Source organism: Aspergillus ambiguus (genome assembly GCF_047715705.1).
Source record: "Aspergillus ambiguus strain CBS 117.58 unplaced genomic scaffold BDV59scaffold_72, whole genome shotgun sequence".
NCBI lineage: Eukaryota > Fungi > Ascomycota > Eurotiomycetes > Eurotiales > Aspergillaceae > Aspergillus > Aspergillus ambiguus.
In genome coordinates, this window is record NW_027395585.1 from 31,695 (window position 1) to 49,375 (window position 17,681).

A 17,681-nucleotide genomic window follows, 5' to 3' on the forward strand; every position below is an offset into this window, starting at 1 on the left:
TTGGTAGACTACGTAAATCCAGTAAGTGAGAGCCGCGTCAACTAGATAGATAACTATCCAAATAGGTTCGAGGTCATCATACATCCGCCTTCGAGAGAAATCTGCTTACGACGCTCTATACTTATTTATTATCTCTGCTGTATGATAAGCGTTTGCAATTCCTCCCTTAGCTATTAGATAATGCCCCCCCCCCCCCCCCCCCCCCCCAGTGCACATACCTACGCCCGATTTAGCAATAACTAGGAACGGAGACGCGCGACTAGTAAGTCAACTACCTTAACGCTATAACAGTAGAGAGCCCTATGGCAGCTTCAGAAAATGTATACCTTAGTTATCTAAAGAAATAAGGTTTCTACTGCGGCTAAGGAGGGACGAGAGACGACCTTAGTCGGAGGTGACAAGATTATTTTTGAACCAGTTTCCGGGCCGGAGCCGGGGCTCCATTCAAGTATTTTGGACCACGACCCTTAAGAGGAGAGAACTTAAACGCCGTATGCCTTTCATTACTTTTCGTTTCAAAATGTATATAGTGTGATATTTAGTTGTAGAATGATGGGGTCGTAGATGTGCTCGACCACCATGTTCGGACATGAAGCAGTCCGAAGTCTTCCCAACTCTCCCTAGGGGATCTTCCCTCCGCCGGTATAGTTCTCGCAATCAAAATCCACTTACTAATATACATGTCAGGTTATCGGCGTCGTGCGACGTAGGCGAGGATTCCGAGTTGAGATACCGTGTGAAAACATAGGGTTACTTGCGTGGCGAAGATGGCTTCAAATCTGACGATAATACCATCTCAAGCTGGGCGCCCGATATCCCGTCAATAGTATATCACCCGTTTTGTCTACTAGGAAGCATTCCTCCTTGAGCTTCAGCTCAGACACACAGGGGCGTGCACGGCCATATTGGGTTATATACGTAAAATCACATAATTTCCTGACTGGGTGCCTCCAAAGCAAATAATGCGAAGATGCCCGGCCTGAGTGCGCAGTGAACTACCATTTGCTGTAAGTTCACATTGGATTGCCCGTTAATTCTCGGATAGTGTAACATCATACTCTATATCAGACCTGATAATATACTTTGCACCCTTCCTTACTCCAGTCCCTTCATGTAATAATGCTCCGTTGGATTCACCGTGCGGAAACATCGCAACAGCACCCATGACAGGACGCACTGGGTATGCATTTAGAGTTCCTTCACGCGCGGACGGCACAAAGAAAGTTGTCTCTCCTCCCTCGAATTCATCATTAAGATATAATAGGAAAGTGTATAAGGAGCTCTGTTTCTTATCTTCCGGCGAGGAATCATAGACATACTTATCGTTGGGGAGGATGCCCGATGGGGGCCAAGCACCATCAATGTGACATCGATACTCCGCCCCGGGAACGTATCTGTATACACGAAAGCGGCGATTTATACCACGGGCCAATCGGCCGTTGATGGATTGCGGAACATAGTGAGAAATTCGCGCCCAGAGTAAGTCGTGAAACGCAATGTCAACAACCCAGTAGAAGTTGTGGGCTAGGATGCTCATATCACCGTCTTCCCGAAGGGGGGCGTCGGGAAGAAACCCGACCGATTCACCAGCAGCTATGATTGCCTTGCACTCAGTAGGCGACAATACGTTCAGAGCAACTCCAAGGCCTGGCACGGACGGGTGCGGCTGGTATGTTATGGGCGGACCGATGGCCGCTAGAGGAATGGCATTCGGAGTTGTGGTGTAAAGGATAGCAGGATGGTGGTTAGGTGGTTTGCGGAGGGGACCGGGGGTTTTCTCAATGACTCGAAGAGCGGAAGAAGACTTCGGTGCTTCCTCCATGATAGACTTATCGAGAACTGAAGCATAAACAGGGAGTGGCTCTGTTGAGGGGCGGAGATCCCAAATGGATTGGAAGGCTATGGGTGACGTAGAGTCGATGGCGTTCGGGTTGGTGTCAATCGGCGTGCTGACGCGCAAAATGGCATCCAGGATACCGAGGACTGCCAGGTCTTTTGTACTTCGGTGCGTGGAGGCATTTTCTAGACCACCAGGCTGAGTGGAGAGACCACTGACGACGTCGAGGTCCCGTACCCAGCGACATAAGGCCCCTATCTTGGGTTGTTGCCCCCTAATTCTCATCTCGGCCAGAAGTACTTTGGCATCCACGTATTTCTCATCGGCGAGGGCACCTGTGATTCGCGCTGTGAGGTTTGCGTCCTCTACCGAATGGTGAGTTCTCTAATCCGAGCAGCGACAGGATTAAGCTTACCAGCATTATTGACGCCGGTAGTGCAGGCCTGGCGGAAACCGTACACAGCGACTCGGAGATCCTTGCATGCCTTCGACTTAATCAGATTGGGATATTGCACGAGAGCTGTAAGTGTTTCAATGGTGACTTCGAGTTCCTCGTCCGAGACGACAGTATTCAAATGCTTGGGCTCAAGACGAGTGCCGTCAGGAGGCGGTGTGATGTTGGAGGAAGCAGCTTTTGGGACTTTCTGTGGAAAATCAACATGAACGTTGCGCTTGCGCTTGGCCGACTTTGACTTCGCCATGATTTTCTGTTCCGTATGGAGACGCGAACTGACGATGTTGGCATTATCACTGCGTATTTTTCTCCAAGTGGGGGGGTGGATCGGGGGAAAATTAGCTGATTATCTAATTGTTGTCGCAGGAGGTGATTTGTGGGGGCCACGGGAGAAAGAGGAGAGAGCAATGCTTCGTCCGCACAGCAATATCGGTAAAGTAGATTGATTACGTTGGATTATAGCACGTTTTCGCAGGTTTATAAACTCTAACTCTCCGGTGTTCAGACTTGTCTTTCATGTTCAAATGCTATACTTCTTGTCATTGCTATTTAATTATGGGTCAAACTGTGTATGAGTTGCGGTGGTCCGTGCTATTCTGAACACTCTTTCTCATATTCTTCAACTCGCGGAGCAACATCTAAAAGCTAGTGCTGTGCTTGATGCCCGCCTATGCGCGAAGATGTACCAATTAGCCGACCAAATCCGTCTTGCAACCCAGTTCTCAGAGAATCTAATTGCTCGATTGACTGGTCAGGAGCCAGTTACTTTTGAAGGGAATCCCACAACATTTGCCGAATGCTATGAGCGGATTGACACAGTGATGAATGTCTGCAACAAGGCCGATAAGAGCATTGTTGACCATCATGGCACCGTCATTGTGCCTACAAACCGTGGTCCATTGGAGCCTGTTGACATGAGCGGCTCTACGTACGCCCACACAATCGCATTCCCAAATATATATTTCCACCTTGTTACTGCATACGGGATATTGCGTAAGGAGTGCCGCTGGGAAAACGGGATTATTTATTACCTTGGCTTCTTCCCTAACCAAGTCACATAATTCTTTGGGCCAAGATATTCGAATTATGGCTCTATCCGATAACCGCCAAATCCGCAATCGGGCCCAATGAAGAATTATCATTGAACTCATTAACATGTGCTTAAATCTTCCAAGTATATATACAACTTTATACTACGGAACCTATTCCGAGCCCGGAAGCAATTTTCATGCGTGTAATTTGATTATGCGGTCAAGGAACTGAACGACCTGGACAAATTTTTTTTTTACAATTTTCTTTTTTTTTTTTGCCCACATAGCCCTTGAAAATTTGTACAAGCATTACCCGCATTTCACCTGGCACAGCTGGAGAGGAACATACGATTCCTGACAAATCTGTGGTTTGAGATATCTCCGTTTCTCTGTCTTGGTCGACCAGTCATGACAGGACGCCCGAATCTCTATCCGAGAAATTGATATAAATACCTAGATCTTGCATCGTGTAACCGTTCTGTGGTCCTTGATGTCGAAAGAGACATGGGCCAGATATACTTATACTACTTGCTTCGAATGCACATCAAGAAAAATTGTACAAAGTACATACTCCAACATATACATAGCCAACATACTGGACGTATGCCAATAATTAAATCACAGGTGGATTAATACATCTCATACCGCCAATTCAACTGGACCATTTCTTCTGTAACCCCTCCCTTGATAGCCTTCGCAATCATATCTGGATCACCCGAGTCCAACCGTCGATTTTCGCGTATTATTAACCAGCGATAGGCAGTGATGGTCGCTCCTAGTAGGGCAGCACTCGCCATAAGTGTCCCAAAAGCAGCATAGAAATGTGGGGGCCCGTAATACAGGTAAGAGGCCCAGATGTTTGATGTTCCACCGATAGCGTTCACAAGAGCCGACGCTGCCGCTCTTTTGGAGATGGGGCGAGCAATATGTAGATTGATGGTTTTGTAGAGGAGGAGCTGTGGGCCGACTGACGCAAAGGGGAGAATGATCATTGAAAAATAGCGAGCACCAATGTTGAGGGTTGACATTGGGAGAATATACATGATTATCGAGATGGCGACGCACATGAGGATAATTGGGTAGACAGTGTTTTTATGGTCCGAGTAAAACATAATCGCGTAATAAATGACGCCAGCGAGAACATAAGGTGGCGCAGTGAGGAGCAGACTTATGGTGTTGTCAAATTTGAGAGACGCGACAAGTGTAGGAAAATAGTTTGCAATTGATCCCTGTGTTTGGGATAGCAAATTAGCAAAAACCAGCAGCAACAATTTCGGATCTGCCAGCGCTTTCGCAAACCCTCCAAGAGCACTCTCATTCTCCGTGCCTTCTGCAGCCCCCGCTTCGGACTCGATGCGCCAAACAGCAAGATCTCTCTCGAGTCGTGATAGGATGCGGCTATTATGAGGGAATTCTGGCATTATGCACGCACAGATAACGCCCACACAAACTGTCACGGTACCTTCGATAATGAACAGCCACTGCCAGCCCGCAATACTGTGCACCCCATCCAGCTGTAGAATCGCTGCAGCTAATAGACCCCCAAAGGCATTACCAATCTGCTGAGCAATGTATAGGCCTGCAATACGCTTTCCAAGTTCGGTCTTTGTATACCAGGCTGAAAGATAATAAATCGCTCCAGGAAAGAAGACCGCCTCCGCAGCTCCCAGGATGGCTCGAACAGCCAGGAGTTGGCCATAGGTTTTCACAGCGGCCGTAGTAGCTGAGATGCAACCCCATACCACAACAGCGACGCAAATATACATACCAGGACGAGCAATTTGTGTGATTATCAGATTGCTCGGAATCTGAAAGGGCAAATATCCGACAAAAAGGATAGAAACTGCAGTGGCAAATTGCTCAGTGCTCATGCTAAGATCATCCATGATACCTTGCAGCTTTGCAGCGGCTAGGTTCTGACGATCGATGTAATTCAATATGTATAGGATACCGATGGTAGGAAGCACCAAAAGATCGACCTTGCGAACAATTTTCTTATTCAGCTGTTTCGTTTCACCTTCCGTAAGGTTTTGTAGACTAGTGGGCATTCGCCTATATTGCAAATGTGAAGCATCCCTCTGGCCTTCTGCGGATGTGGTGCTACCGTCACCACAGAAGACCGTGTCTTTCGTGATGTCCATGGCGGCAAAGCTTAACGGGAACAATTGTGAGGAGAAGATAACTATCAGCTGTAACAATTTGGATTTATGATATATGGTGCAATTGCTCCACATGGGCAGCAACACTCTTCTCCACCACCCGCTGGGGTCTGTGGTGTCCGGGCGGTTCTCTGAAACAATCTCTGCTTTTCTAGACACCGGAACCGGTTAGTAAATAGGGCCTCATCATCGAGACACCGCTATAGATAACAGCTAAGATTCTCTGTCCACATCAGCCAATCAGTGTTGTTAAATGCGTATCATGTGTGGTGAATCCGGGGTGCTTGAGGAAGGAGGAGTGGCCGGTCTGTGCGCATACCGAGTTGGAGGAGCTCCTCCTGATAAGCCACTCCTCCGCTGCGCTTTTGCCCAAAACCCGCGGCTACAGGCAGACAAATGGCGAGCCGGATGTTCTTGGAGGAGAGCCGACTTCAATGCGAGTTTCACGTTACTGTGGTAGATATATTAGGTTAACTAGAATACACAGATTCTGGCTCAATTCCCTTGCAGAACAAATCCCATCCCAATCCTAATCGCCCGTCGAATATCGCGAAATTAACTATGGCCTATCCCACTCCACAAACCACTCATGTTCAAAACCCTCGTCTGAGACTACTAAACAAGCTCAAAAACGGCGAATACCCATTGTTGACATTTATGGCCATCCCATCCGTGCGTATGGCTCAAGTTGTCGCTCTAACCGGACTCGATGGTATTATCATCGATTGCGAACATGGTCACATTGGTGACGATGCTATGCATAACTCGGTTGCTGCTATATCATCGCTCGGGTTTTCTCCTATCATTCGTATCCGAGGTCCAGCACACGACATAATAAAGCGTGCCCTTGACACAGGGGCGCATGGAATTATGGTACCACAAATCAACACCGCCGAAGAAGCACAACAAGTTGTTAATTCGTCGAAATTCCCGCCACAGGGCGTTCGTGGCCAAGGCTCGGCCTTTCCTGCTATCGGTCATGGTCTCACAACAGCCGAGTATATGCGCTCAGCCAATGAGACGATTTTGACGATAATACAAATAGAGACGCAGGCTGGCGTTGAGAATGTCGAGGAAATTTGTGCTGTGCCTGGAATTGATCTTGTCTTTATTGGGCCCAATGACTTGGCTCAATCGCTGCTCGGGTACGTCCCCGCATGCGGGGATGAACCGCTATTTATCCATGCTATTGATAAAATCATCGCGGCAGCGCGGAAAAATGGCAAATGGGTTGGACGTATGGTCAACAACGGGGGTGTGGCAAAGGAGGCAAAGAATCTCTATGATATGGTTGCCATTACAGGCGACACAAAGGCGATTCAAAATTGGTACATGGCAGAGTTGGAGATCGCCAGATCATGACATCAGGCATCAGATATACGATGTATTCCAAATATCTTCCCCTGTCGAGTAGGTAAACATGAGGTAGAATGTACCGCAAAAGAAGGTTTAATGTTGTTCTTTTCACTCCAGATTTAGCACTTGTGTATACAGCGTGGCCATCATGTAGTAGTAATAGTATTGCTCACCATCTCCTGTCCGTATCTGGTTATTACAATGACTAGTGTACGCACCGGGTGATTCAAGCCATGGCTGCCTATAACTGGCATATATTGCCATAGACACTACACAACCTATATACCACTTACTTCTCCCTTATATTTGACGTCATGAATAAAGCATAGACGTTACTAGCCAGGCGATCTAATACATATGTGGATCGCCGAATTTCATGCTTGTGCTATGCACTCTATCTCAATCACTGTGCCATTTCCAGGAGGCAATGCTTGAAGACACGATCGTGATGGCATCGGTTTGGGAAGGAATTCAATATATGCCTCGTTCATGGCGGCAAAATCCTTCATATCGGCGAGATACACGTTATACTTGACGACTCGTTCAAGGGATGAACCTGAGAGCTCAAGAACTTCCCTGAGGTTTTGCAATACAGTTATCTACCAGTAAGTTTGCTCAGGTTAGTAAATTTCGGCATCGGGTAAGGATTAACGCTCATTCTGTGGGAACTTACTGTTGCCTGCTTAATCGGTCCTGTTGCTGTTTGGCCAGCACAAAATACGAGACCTGGAACTTTTACAGCTGGACCTATAGTGTAAATTCAGAATCCTGTAAGCAAGTGATCTCAATGGTGCCATAAAGCAACGTTCAGGAAAGCTAGTTCTGAAAACTCACAATTGTGCAGCTTAGGAGGAAACTTTTCGCTTGAGATCAGCTGGCGAGTCATCTTTCGTGCTGGAATAGTGTAGGATACCGATAGATAAGATAGAAATATTTTAAATCTCCTATAACCCAGGGGAGAGTGTCTGTAAGTTGAATTCACTTACATATCCTTATATCCTCCCATCAGCATGGCCACTTATCGAAATGCGGGGTTGCTCCTCCGTAATGTATTGGCGGAGCTCCTCCTCTCACCCGCGAAATCTGGAGAACAATAAGTCGGCGAAAGAGAGGGGTAAAAAGGCGGAGTATACTGCGGTTTAGTTCCCGGCAGGAGGTGCTCTCACCAGTAACCTGTATGAGCACAACTTGAAGAGAGAGCCCGGCATTTATATGTGAAGCATAATCAAAATGTGCACCTCTGAGCTCCTCTCAAATACCTACAATTTGCTTTCTTGCCTTGTGCTTTTGTCTTTGTGGCCGGTGATGTACGCAAGAGACTACGGCACACGCGTCTTATACTACATATAATGGAAGCGTGTGATATACATAGGAAAGATATTAAGTTTACGAAGTAGATCTTTGCGCAACCAGTATACTTCCAGTACTTGCAAAAATTTGTCCACTCTTAACCATGCCTGCTGCTACGCCTTTCAACCCCCCTTCGGCTGACCTCCATGGCAAACCCTTTGTGCCAGAATGGATTCCTCCCCCAGCTACCAGGGAAATGCATGATTTTGCCGAGTTGAAGTCCATCGATCTATCTCTACTGAACTCGGATGATGAAGCTGTCGTCGATGACCTTGTAAGGCAGGTCAAGATAGCCATTCGCGATGACGGGTTTCTATTCCTAGAGAACTATGGAGTTTCACTTCAACAGGTACGGACGTATAGCGCGGACATACAGCGCCGCCCTCGTGGGCAAAATACAGGACTTACTATGCATAGCTCCACCGCCAGTTTTCTCTGGCCCAATACCTTTACAACAACATGAGTGATGAGGACAAAAATCGCCTTCTTTTCGAGCCCGATACTGGCTCATGGTCGGGTTACAAACATCCATATGGCTTTAAGGTAAGAAGCTGTGGCAACATCAGAAAATATGGTATTTAAGCTTACTGAGAATGACTATACCAGCGTCACCGCGGACCTCCTGACGGTATTGAGCAATTTAACTGGTACAAGCGAGAGTGGGAAAGCATGGACCGCGTGCCAAAATGTCTGCATCCCTTCATGGATGAGATCGAGGCATTCTGCAATTACCTGACAAAATCCGTAAATCGCCGACTTCTCACACTTCTTTCACGTGTCCTTGAGCTTCCTGATGACTATCTCTGGGAAAATGTGCAATCTCATGGTAGTCCAACAGGAGAAGGTTACTTTCGTCATGCGCTTTTTCGACCCATCCAGAAACAAACCGAGGAAGCATCTAGAGGTCTTCGTATGCATGGACATACAGACTTTGGACTTACTACACTTCTTTTTTCGGTCCCTATTTCCTGTCTTCAGATTTGGGGGCGCGATGAAAAGTGGCATTATGTCCCGTACAAACCCGGTGCCTTGGTGATAAATATTGGCGACACATTAGAGATTGTCTCTGGTGGCCATTTTAAGGCAACCCGCCACCGCGTTTTTAAGCCTCCGGTGGATCAGTTACAAGAGGAGCGGCTTTCCCTTGTTTTGTTCAACAGCTCGGTCGGTGACTTACGCATGGCTCCTGCATCAGGTTAGATAACATAGGCCTTCATTAGATATTACATTTCTTAGAGGAAAAACGTACTGACATGCTCTTTAGAGTCTGGACTTATACAAAGAGAGGGATGCGTGTGTGACCAGGGGGTTTATAAAGAATTTCAGAGACTTACCTCCGAAGGAAAACTTGTACCCACTAACAAGCAGTGGCGTGAGATCCAAATTGCCACAGCTACTGACCCAACAGACACCGAGCGGAATCGACTAGGTGTGGACCAGTCTCTAATTGAGGGCAAAATATGGCACAAGCGTGAATATATGGGCGTTAATGTCACACTCCCTGTTTGAACACATGGAGGCCGACAGGACGTTTACCTTATAAATATATAAGCCGTGTTACTCGCAACATAATCATATGCAGTCTATGGATGTAATAGTCGGTCTGCTTGTCTCTGTGCTAAATTGCCATATCGGTTAAATCTCCATATCAACAGAGGCCATTACAACTCGTTGGCCTGGCAGAATATGAGAACACCCACATTATCCGCGTTTTATCATCCTCCATCTTCTGATATCTCGCTTTATTAAATTTGTATACCAATGTCTCTCATTATGCCATGGAATAGATCGACCAATCAGTCAATTTATTGCCCCAAAACATCGTCTCTGGGATGTGCTCGCAGTTGATTTGAGCTCACGAGACGGATGAAGGAAATTCTGCCCATGGTAGCATCGTATAGTAGATACGCTTTCGTGCTATAATAACCTTCGATAATTCTAGGAAGGTATATCTGGCATAGTGACAGTACGAGGCAATATAAGATGCATTCAAGCCAAATAAGAGACAACTATACACGATAAGGCTAATACCACGCAATAAACAATCTCATTCAAGTTCTCTCAAACACGAAAGAATTACCTTTCCAAGTTGCCACTTCGCCCTACGCTGGAAAACCTTTCTTGCCCATGTTAATGCGCCTCCTACATCACCATGTTCTATCCCTACAGTGTGCATTACACCTGGAACTCCGTCGCGCATGAGACCCCACGCAATTAGGAACGCTTTGTATGCGTAGATTGAGATCCAGGGAGCCTCTGATACCGGTAGTTCCATTGTGTTCAAGTAACGCAGAAACCAGTCAATGTGGGGTTGAATGGCTTCCGCAGTGCTAGTATCGCAGAACGGTTTCCTCGATAATGCTAATAATGTGGACTGATTTAACATCAAATCCATACTAGACATCACAATACCGCCTGTATGAGACGGCGACCAGAGGTGGAGTTCGATCATCGCGGTTTGCCAAGTCGCTGCACATAAAGTGGCGGCTGAGTTCATCCTCGCGTCCGACGCAGGGAAAATGAAAGGACAAAGCGCGAGGAGTGATGATCTAAGTGCCCCAAAACGGTCCATACTGAGCATACCAGTCATTGTGGACCATCCAGAAATTTCCCTGGAGCTTGAAATTAGGAACTGTGTAATGTTAATAGCTCCATATGGGTCGAAGGCGGATATCGCCTCAGAGTTCGAGTCCTGTGAAAGAAATTGTCGCACAGCGTCCGCATACCGTACTGTGGAACCCGAAGCCTCTGAAAGAAGCCGTCGATGGGCCCATTCAGTGGAAGACGATGCGCGCCAGTGGTGTTCGGGGCAAGGTAAGTCGTGCTTTACCTCGAGATGGGAGACCGAACGGGGAATAGATAGCAGTTGATACCACAGCGCATCAAGTTGATGTACTGCAAATACTGTTCTTTTGCGTGTCTCCGACTTGATGAATTCGTTCCATAGATCGTCCAAGTCCTTGGTTGTGGTAGATAACGTGGGGGTTGGTTTCATGATGCCTGCTGCTCGCACCACTGAAATCATGTTGGTGTGCATTTTCAATGCAGACGATGAGCTCTCACCGCAAAGATACATCATGGCGTATATCTGTAGCAGTATATATGATTGAACAGTGCACGTACTAGCAATATTGCAAATCCGTTTTCTTTCCTCCGCTGCAAGAAGCGCGCGGGCATGGTGGTAGCAGCGTATAGACAGAGTTACACCCGAGCCTGTTTCTCCGCCCCGTTCTGGATCCTCACCATGCTGATAGGCTAGACATAGTATACTATCAATTAGATGTCTAGTAGTTTGTAATGGATCGAATGTTGATTCGTGAATGAACGGAACGAAGTCGGACACGTGGCTGAAAAAAAGATCACACCCTTTTGTGACCTGGAGTGTGGATGGGGTCCAATTATCCTGCACGTCGGGAACACTCTCAGATAGGGATCGGGGTGGACTAATTTGATTGAAGTCGGCGCCTGTGGAATCTGGGCTAGGCGAGGATTCATGGACCCTGCTATCTGTTCCTGGTTGCGCGGCAACAGAACAGGTAGACGAAGGGAAGACAATATCAAGCATCAGGTTTTGCTCGATTTGTGCTATATAGTCCAAAGCTTGGGCATCTCCAACCGACTCGGAAATTGACTGCTGCTGTCTTCGATAATTGGGTTGGGTTCTAGAGTCCGATTGTTGAATGTTGATGATTCCCAGGCCGCGTTCATATGTATCATGTAGATGACTCAATGGTCCCGGTGACCAACCTTTCGGATCCATTTCAGGATCAGGGTTGTCTTTGCCGTAGTGATTGGTAAGGTCATCAAGTCGGTGTATTGGCCACGGAGGAAACTCGCCACTATCCGGTGCTACTCGTTCGTCCTGCCGTTCAGGTGGGGCTGTAGGTTCACACTCCTTCCTCTTTGATACATCCTCCTGGCTATATTCTGGGTGTTTTCGTTTCATATGACGATTCTGTAGGTCACGTCGGGAGAAGGTCGCATGGCAGAAATGGCATGATATCGAAGCCTCGTCGCGGGAACGAGAGTGTAGAGCAGCATGTCTCTTGAGATTTTCATGTCTTGTGAACCGACTCTGACATATGGGGCACTGGAAAGGCTGGTAGGGCTGGAGGCGTCGCTGAAGTTCTCTCTCAGGCATCTTGAGGAGAGCAAAGGATCTTTGTAACGATGAAGGGGGCTTGCACCGCAATGGGCGGGGAAGATATGTTATCCCCGCACGAAATATAACGGAGGAAATCGGTAGTCTATGGCCCTCGTCGGCTTCTATATTGATAAGGGCTCACGTTTCTTCGCTGCGATTGGATCCCATACAGTTGTGTTTGCAACAACGAAAAAAAGCAAAATAAAAGAGTCTTAACAGAACCTGATTTCTCTTTTATTATGCAGCGGAAGAGAACCTGTCTCATGATCTAATTCGGACATCCTTGCTATTACAGCGAACTTGTATTAGATTACTTAGGTGAAAACCCTGCGCACATTTCTGGGGGCATTCATGAAATCTGCGTTTCTTATCTCGATCGGAGGGCCTGCAAGTGGACATATTGGTAAGCGCCGAGTGAATCGGAATTATGGTAGTATAAACTGGGGATCCATTACGTCGTCATAGGGCCAGAAATAAGCCTCCTAGAGACTATTTGGGGGGGCATCTATTCTTGTTTTACTTTTCGCGAATTATGGGCTTGAAGGTCGATTCCAACACGGAGAATTCGTTTTCGCGGCCTCCAGTCTGAAACCCTCTAATGACATGAGACAAACTTTTATCTTATGAAGCAAGAAAGATCCCTTCGTCACATGTCTAAAGTGCCCCTCGTGCTGCTTATTGGTGTACTTAAGGCTCTTTTCGAGGTTTTGAGTATTCTGAATTGATCATGCGTTTTGCCCAATCCGAGATCTCGGACCCTTTTGGGATCTAATCGCTTTCGCGCAATTTCCCGGATCAGCTTATTCAGTGGAGGGAGGCAAGCACATATAAGCCCTAGCCCACCTTCCGCATTGCTATACATGGATACTGGCTTAGCCATATAATAAAGAGAGATGAGAGAGGGGTGCACGAACTCTGTGAGTAGAATTTTCAATATTAGGGACACTTGGTACGGCGTGTCAAACTCTAGGCTGACAAGTATCAACCGATATAAGCTGAATCCGATGGCAATACACCCAGCACCCAGGATCGTGACTACCCCAGCTTTCTTCGACGGAGGCATGTGTAAAGACCAGGAAAGGACGAGGGGAAATATAAGGATCGCTAAATCAGTAACAACGCTGATACTCGAATCTGCAATAATCACTGCAGGCCGGTTGAGACATCTCTGAGTAGTATGAGCGTTTCTCCAATCTTGCCAGTATGCGCGTATCGGCCAGCAGATAAAAATTTTAACGAAGATAATGGCGATGTAGTAGCATATTATAAGCGCAGTGAAGCCGTAAACGAACGCAACCTTTTCTGCATGGGGCTGAAAAATTCGAATGATAAGAGACAGTAGAGTGAGCTTAACGAAGAGTATCATCGGAACATAGACAAAGGCAGCACCATAGAATACCTAGCCAGAGGTTAGCCAATTGCTAATGAATGGAGATCAATCGCACTTCATATTTTGATTCCATTTGATTCGGCGCCATTACACCGTTCGTTGTCACGACACCATTTAGATATGTAACTGTGAAGTGTCAGAGACTTTAGCACATACACCATAATGCTGATATCTTTAGAGCTCACGCTCACATATTAATGAGCAGACACAATGGCCGATATAGAACACCTATTTCCTTGTTAATTTTAGGAGCCGAAAGAATATTGCGAAGTAGTCATCCCTACCCAAGCAAAGCAACATAAAACTACAGCAGATGTTGTTAGGCACATGAGATAAGTCACATACTAGACTATGCATACCATCTTCAATTCCAAGACTTAATCTTAGTCTAAACTTGGCAAGATATCGCACGGAAACGAAAAAAGAGATCACACTGAGGCACACAATTTGTGTTGCCAGGCTGATATCTGTAAGGGTCCCTCGCTTCTGAGGAGTTGGCGACATGGCCCGACCCGACATTTGTAAATTTCTCCATTGTGAAATACAATATACGGATGAAAGTGGCTAGAAATAAAAATCTTATTTGAACAATGCTGGAGTATGATGTCAATGACTTCTGATGCCTATAAACGGAAGTTTGCGGAAGATGCCGCCTGGCAGCAACCTTGACTTCCCTAACCAAAACGTTAATTCGGTGACTCTAAATACACCATATGCGCAAGATTGTAAGATATCTGACAATTATGAACGCCTTCCAGGGTGAACAAGCCCGTAGAGTATCCAATATCAATAGAGCATTACGACACAAATAAGAAAAAGCGGCATATGTGTGGAGAGATGAATTATCATTGTCGTACATTGCAGCTGAGATCACTTCCCTACTCTACACGCCGCAAAGCTATAGTATGTGGCCCACAGCCATCCTTAGAAATATACAATATAGATAGAGCGATTCTGGTGCCTATTAGCGGCGTAGTAACGGACCAGAGACAACATATATTTGACCTCACATTACGGGATGATGCATGTCAAAAATCACTTCAATTATCTTGACTACCTCAAATAACTAAGAAGAGCTGAAACCATGCATCGTATTGCTTAATGCCACTGCACACTCTGTACCGCAGCACCAACACTGCTGTTCTTTGTCTCTGAACTTTTACACTGCCAGGACATTGTGAGAAATGTTTGATACCGCAGGATATTTTGAATATAGCCGAGTATCTGCTGGCATAAAGCCCTAGAATAAATCCTGGTACTCGGTGTTCCATTTTGTGGCATTCCACGTATCGGCCGCCGGTTCCTCCATCCCGAAGTCGCTTCCTCACATAACAAGAATATGACAATTATTCGAGCCTGCCTTCCCGCCGTCTATAAGAATCCTTCTCGCCAATCAATTACCAATCACTATATTCTGATGGCAGTCATCACAACGATTTCAGTATACCTTCAATCAGTGGTAGAAAAGTGCTAACATCGCCAATAAGAGTAGAGGTTTCATTAACAAAGTTAGGTGTAAGAAGGTTATCCGCATTCTTCAGCAGTGAAGTCAACTCTTCAAAGGTGGCAGGCGCGAGTAGGGCTGCAAGATCTGGCATAATAGCTTCCACTCCTACTAGTAGTTCACTTAATGAGCCAACAGTAGATGGTGTGAGGAGGTCATCTGCATTGTTGACAACATTAGACGTCCCGTTTACAAAAGCCGGTGTAAGAAGGGTAGTGACATTGGTTAGGACATATCCAAGAGAGTGTATTGTCGAGTTGTGTAATAAAGTCTCATTAATAGCCGGTACCAGGGGAACAACATCTGTTAGTAGATCTTTCAAACCTTCTACTATCCTTGGCGCGAGCAGAGTATCAACTTCAGTAACGATGCTGGAAGTCTCCGAGACGAATGTCGGTGTCAACAGGTTGTTCGCGTTCATCAGGAGAGAGCTCACAATGGAGAGCGTGGATGGGTTGAGGAGTTTCTTAACGTTGGGAATTAGTGGCGTAATGTCCATAAGCAGCGATTTCAGCTCATCAGTAAGCGCAGGGGTTAAGAGACTATCAGCCTCGCTTATGACATTTGATGTCTCACTCACGAACTGAGGAGTAAGGAGGTTATCAGCATTTGTAAGGAGTGAGGTGATAGAGGAGATCGTCGATTTGGTCAACAGGTTCTTCAGATCCGGCATCATGGTTACCACATCACTGAGGAGCTCCTTTAGGCCGTTAATCAGTGACGGCACTAGGAGATCATCTGCATCGCGTATGAGGCTAGATGTTTGCTGAACGAACTGCGACGTGAGAAGCGTGTTCGCATTTGTCAGAAGACTCTCTAGAGTTCTGAAGGTAGCTGGCGTTAGAAATGACTTCAGCTCAGGGAGGAGAGAGTCAACATCATTGAGTAACCCCTCGAGTCCACTAATAATTGAGGGATTCAGGAGATTATTAGCCTCCTTAATCAAGCTGGATGTTTGGTTGACGAAGGTAGCCGTTAAGAGGCTATTTGCATTTGATATGAGAGTCTCAATCGCGTTTATATTGTTACCTGCTAGAAGCTGACCAGCCTTGTTGATCAACTTGTTCGTGGTAGAGATAAAGCTTGGATTTATGAGACCATTTGCGTTATTGACGAGGTTCTTGATGGTCTTGGTGTCCTCACTAGTTAGGAGGTCGCTAGCATTGTCGATCAGGTTATTTGTTTTCGAGACGAATGATGAGGTCAGAAGACCATTTGCATTATCGATGAGATTATCCACCTTTGTCACGAATGAAGATGACAAAAGCTTGTTTGCATTCTTGATGAACCCCATAATCTCATTGGTGTTGTCTTTAGTTAAGAGGTCATTTGCATTGTCAATCAAGCTATCAACTTTGTTGACAAATGAGGAGCTCAATAATGTATATGCGTTAGCCACGACAGTTCTGAGATCCGTGTCCACTGGAGGGGTGAGGCCAGTGGACAAGTATTTGAAGGTGCTTGTGACTTCATTGAGAAAACCAGGATCAAGCAAATTCTGTATTCCCTATAGGAGCTCACTGATGTCGTTGAAAATGCCCCCTAAGCCAGCGCTGCTACTAGACCCAGGTAGGGACGAAGTCAAGCTCTCAATATTGGCTGAGACTGCAGAGCCAGAGGTTGCTCCAGAGCTCGACTGTGCAGTGCCAGAAGACGACCCTTCTATGGTTCTGGTGGTCTGTTGTTTTCCGTTTATAGAGGTCACACTTTCCCGTGTGGATTCAGCATCCAGTACAGACGTCGTGGGGTTAAGCAAGACGGTGGTCGGAGTAGAAGCCTGTCCAACGGTATTGAGATTGGAAGAGTCCTGTGAAGTGGCTAGGTTTGCCGATATTTCCTTGACTAGTGAGGCTGGAATAACAGCATTAGAGAAGGCATCTGATTCTGCTGCATTGTTTATGAGGCCACTATTTGGATTCCTGATTGATTGTCCGGGGGGTGGGTCGAATGGTTGATGACGCTGAAGCTGGCGTTGGTTCAGAAACGCTCTTGCCGAGCAGAATTGTTGTTGTAAGAAATAATGAGCGACGCATGACTATGCCTTGTCTGACCAATTGGATATCTGGATTAAGTCCTGGGTTTGGTAGGTTTTTAATATAGAGTAGGAACTTGAGAAATCGGGGAGCGAACGGACAGGAAGTCTGGGATGCCCAATTAATCCATCGAGTGTTCAACCTGTTCGGGCATGTCCTTATCTAGTACCCGAGCAGTGATCGTCCATCTGTAGGTCACTCGACATCCCTGTCGTAATGAGCTAAATTTGAACTTGTCTCTTCTCTGAGATGCGTTTGTGCCGAGGAATTACTTTATGTTTTTCCACTGCCATGTGACAGAAATTTCCATTCTAAAACTGCCGTAGACGGTTATACCGCAAATAACATTCAAGAATGCAAAAAAAAGAACCGTCCATGGCTCTAGTGGCATTAGATATCAATCATGCAGTTCCCTTCGCACCA

General features: G+C 46.3%; 9 protein-coding genes across 9 annotated transcripts; 3 read left to right on the forward strand and 6 right to left on the reverse strand.

Moving 5' to 3' along the window:
* Window positions 1-918: 918 nt before the first annotated feature.
* BDV59DRAFT_157751 (prolyl hydroxylase family protein) lies at window positions 919-2,580 on the reverse strand. The gene is made up of 2 exons (XM_073687478.1): window positions 2,253-2,580; window positions 919-2,202 (listed from the first exon to the last, which is right to left on the reverse strand). Exons 1-2 carry the CDS (start codon window positions 2,536-2,538, stop codon window positions 1,031-1,033), a joined length of 1,458 nt encoding a protein of 485 aa, XP_073542638.1. The 5' UTR covers window positions 2,539-2,580; the 3' UTR covers window positions 919-1,030.
* A 266-nt stretch (window positions 2,581-2,846) lies between these two features.
* On the forward strand, window positions 2,847-3,352 carry BDV59DRAFT_196918 (DUF1993 domain-containing protein; the record flags this gene model as incomplete). Its single annotated transcript, XM_073692797.1, has 2 exons — window positions 2,847-2,858; window positions 2,924-3,352. 2 exons carry the CDS (start codon window positions 2,847-2,849, stop codon window positions 3,350-3,352), a joined length of 441 nt encoding a protein of 146 aa, XP_073542639.1.
* Window positions 3,353-3,951: 599 nt separating this feature from the next.
* On the reverse strand, window positions 3,952-5,463 carry BDV59DRAFT_196919 (major facilitator superfamily domain-containing protein; the record flags this gene model as incomplete). Its single annotated transcript, XM_073692798.1, has 1 exon — window positions 3,952-5,463. One exon carries the CDS (start codon window positions 5,461-5,463, stop codon window positions 3,952-3,954), a length of 1,512 nt encoding a protein of 503 aa, XP_073542640.1.
* A 555-nt stretch (window positions 5,464-6,018) lies between these two features.
* Window positions 6,019-6,843, forward strand: BDV59DRAFT_211777 (HpcH/HpaI aldolase family protein; the record flags this gene model as incomplete). Its single annotated transcript, XM_073695869.1, has 1 exon — window positions 6,019-6,843. Exon 1 carries the CDS (start codon window positions 6,043-6,045, stop codon window positions 6,841-6,843), a length of 801 nt encoding a protein of 266 aa, XP_073542641.1. The 5' UTR covers window positions 6,019-6,042.
* Window positions 6,844-7,211: 368 nt separating this feature from the next.
* Window positions 7,212-7,723, reverse strand: BDV59DRAFT_196921 (RidA family protein; the record flags this gene model as incomplete). The annotated part of the gene is made up of 3 exons (XM_073692799.1): window positions 7,212-7,436; window positions 7,511-7,584; window positions 7,672-7,723. 3 exons carry the CDS (start codon window positions 7,721-7,723, stop codon window positions 7,212-7,214), a joined length of 351 nt encoding a protein of 116 aa, XP_073542642.1.
* A 567-nt stretch (window positions 7,724-8,290) lies between these two features.
* On the forward strand, window positions 8,291-9,696 carry BDV59DRAFT_211779 (uncharacterized protein; the record flags this gene model as incomplete). Its single annotated transcript, XM_073695870.1, has 4 exons — window positions 8,291-8,536; window positions 8,605-8,730; window positions 8,794-9,382; window positions 9,452-9,696. 4 exons carry the CDS (start codon window positions 8,291-8,293, stop codon window positions 9,694-9,696), a joined length of 1,206 nt encoding a protein of 401 aa, XP_073542643.1.
* Window positions 9,697-10,234: 538 nt separating this feature from the next.
* Window positions 10,235-12,328, reverse strand: BDV59DRAFT_211780 (C2H2 finger domain transcription factor; the record flags this gene model as incomplete). Its single annotated transcript, XM_073695871.1, has 2 exons — window positions 10,235-11,694; window positions 11,935-12,328. The coding sequence occupies 2 exons, from the start codon at window positions 12,326-12,328 to the stop codon at window positions 10,235-10,237; spliced, it is 1,854 nt and encodes a 617-aa protein (XP_073542644.1).
* Window positions 12,329-12,836: 508 nt separating this feature from the next.
* BDV59DRAFT_211781 (uncharacterized protein) lies at window positions 12,837-14,256 on the reverse strand (the record flags this gene model as incomplete). Its single annotated transcript, XM_073695872.1, has 4 exons — window positions 12,837-12,926; window positions 13,089-13,185; window positions 13,285-13,679; window positions 14,239-14,256. The coding sequence occupies 4 exons, from the start codon at window positions 14,254-14,256 to the stop codon at window positions 12,837-12,839; spliced, it is 600 nt and encodes a 199-aa protein (XP_073542645.1).
* Window positions 14,257-15,148: 892 nt separating this feature from the next.
* On the reverse strand, window positions 15,149-17,258 carry BDV59DRAFT_211782 (uncharacterized protein; the record flags this gene model as incomplete). Its single annotated transcript, XM_073695873.1, has 5 exons — window positions 15,149-15,324; window positions 15,550-16,692; window positions 16,747-17,032; window positions 17,069-17,132; window positions 17,185-17,258. The coding sequence occupies 5 exons, from the start codon at window positions 17,256-17,258 to the stop codon at window positions 15,149-15,151; spliced, it is 1,743 nt and encodes a 580-aa protein (XP_073542646.1).
* Between the last annotated feature and the right edge of the window lie 423 nt (window positions 17,259-17,681).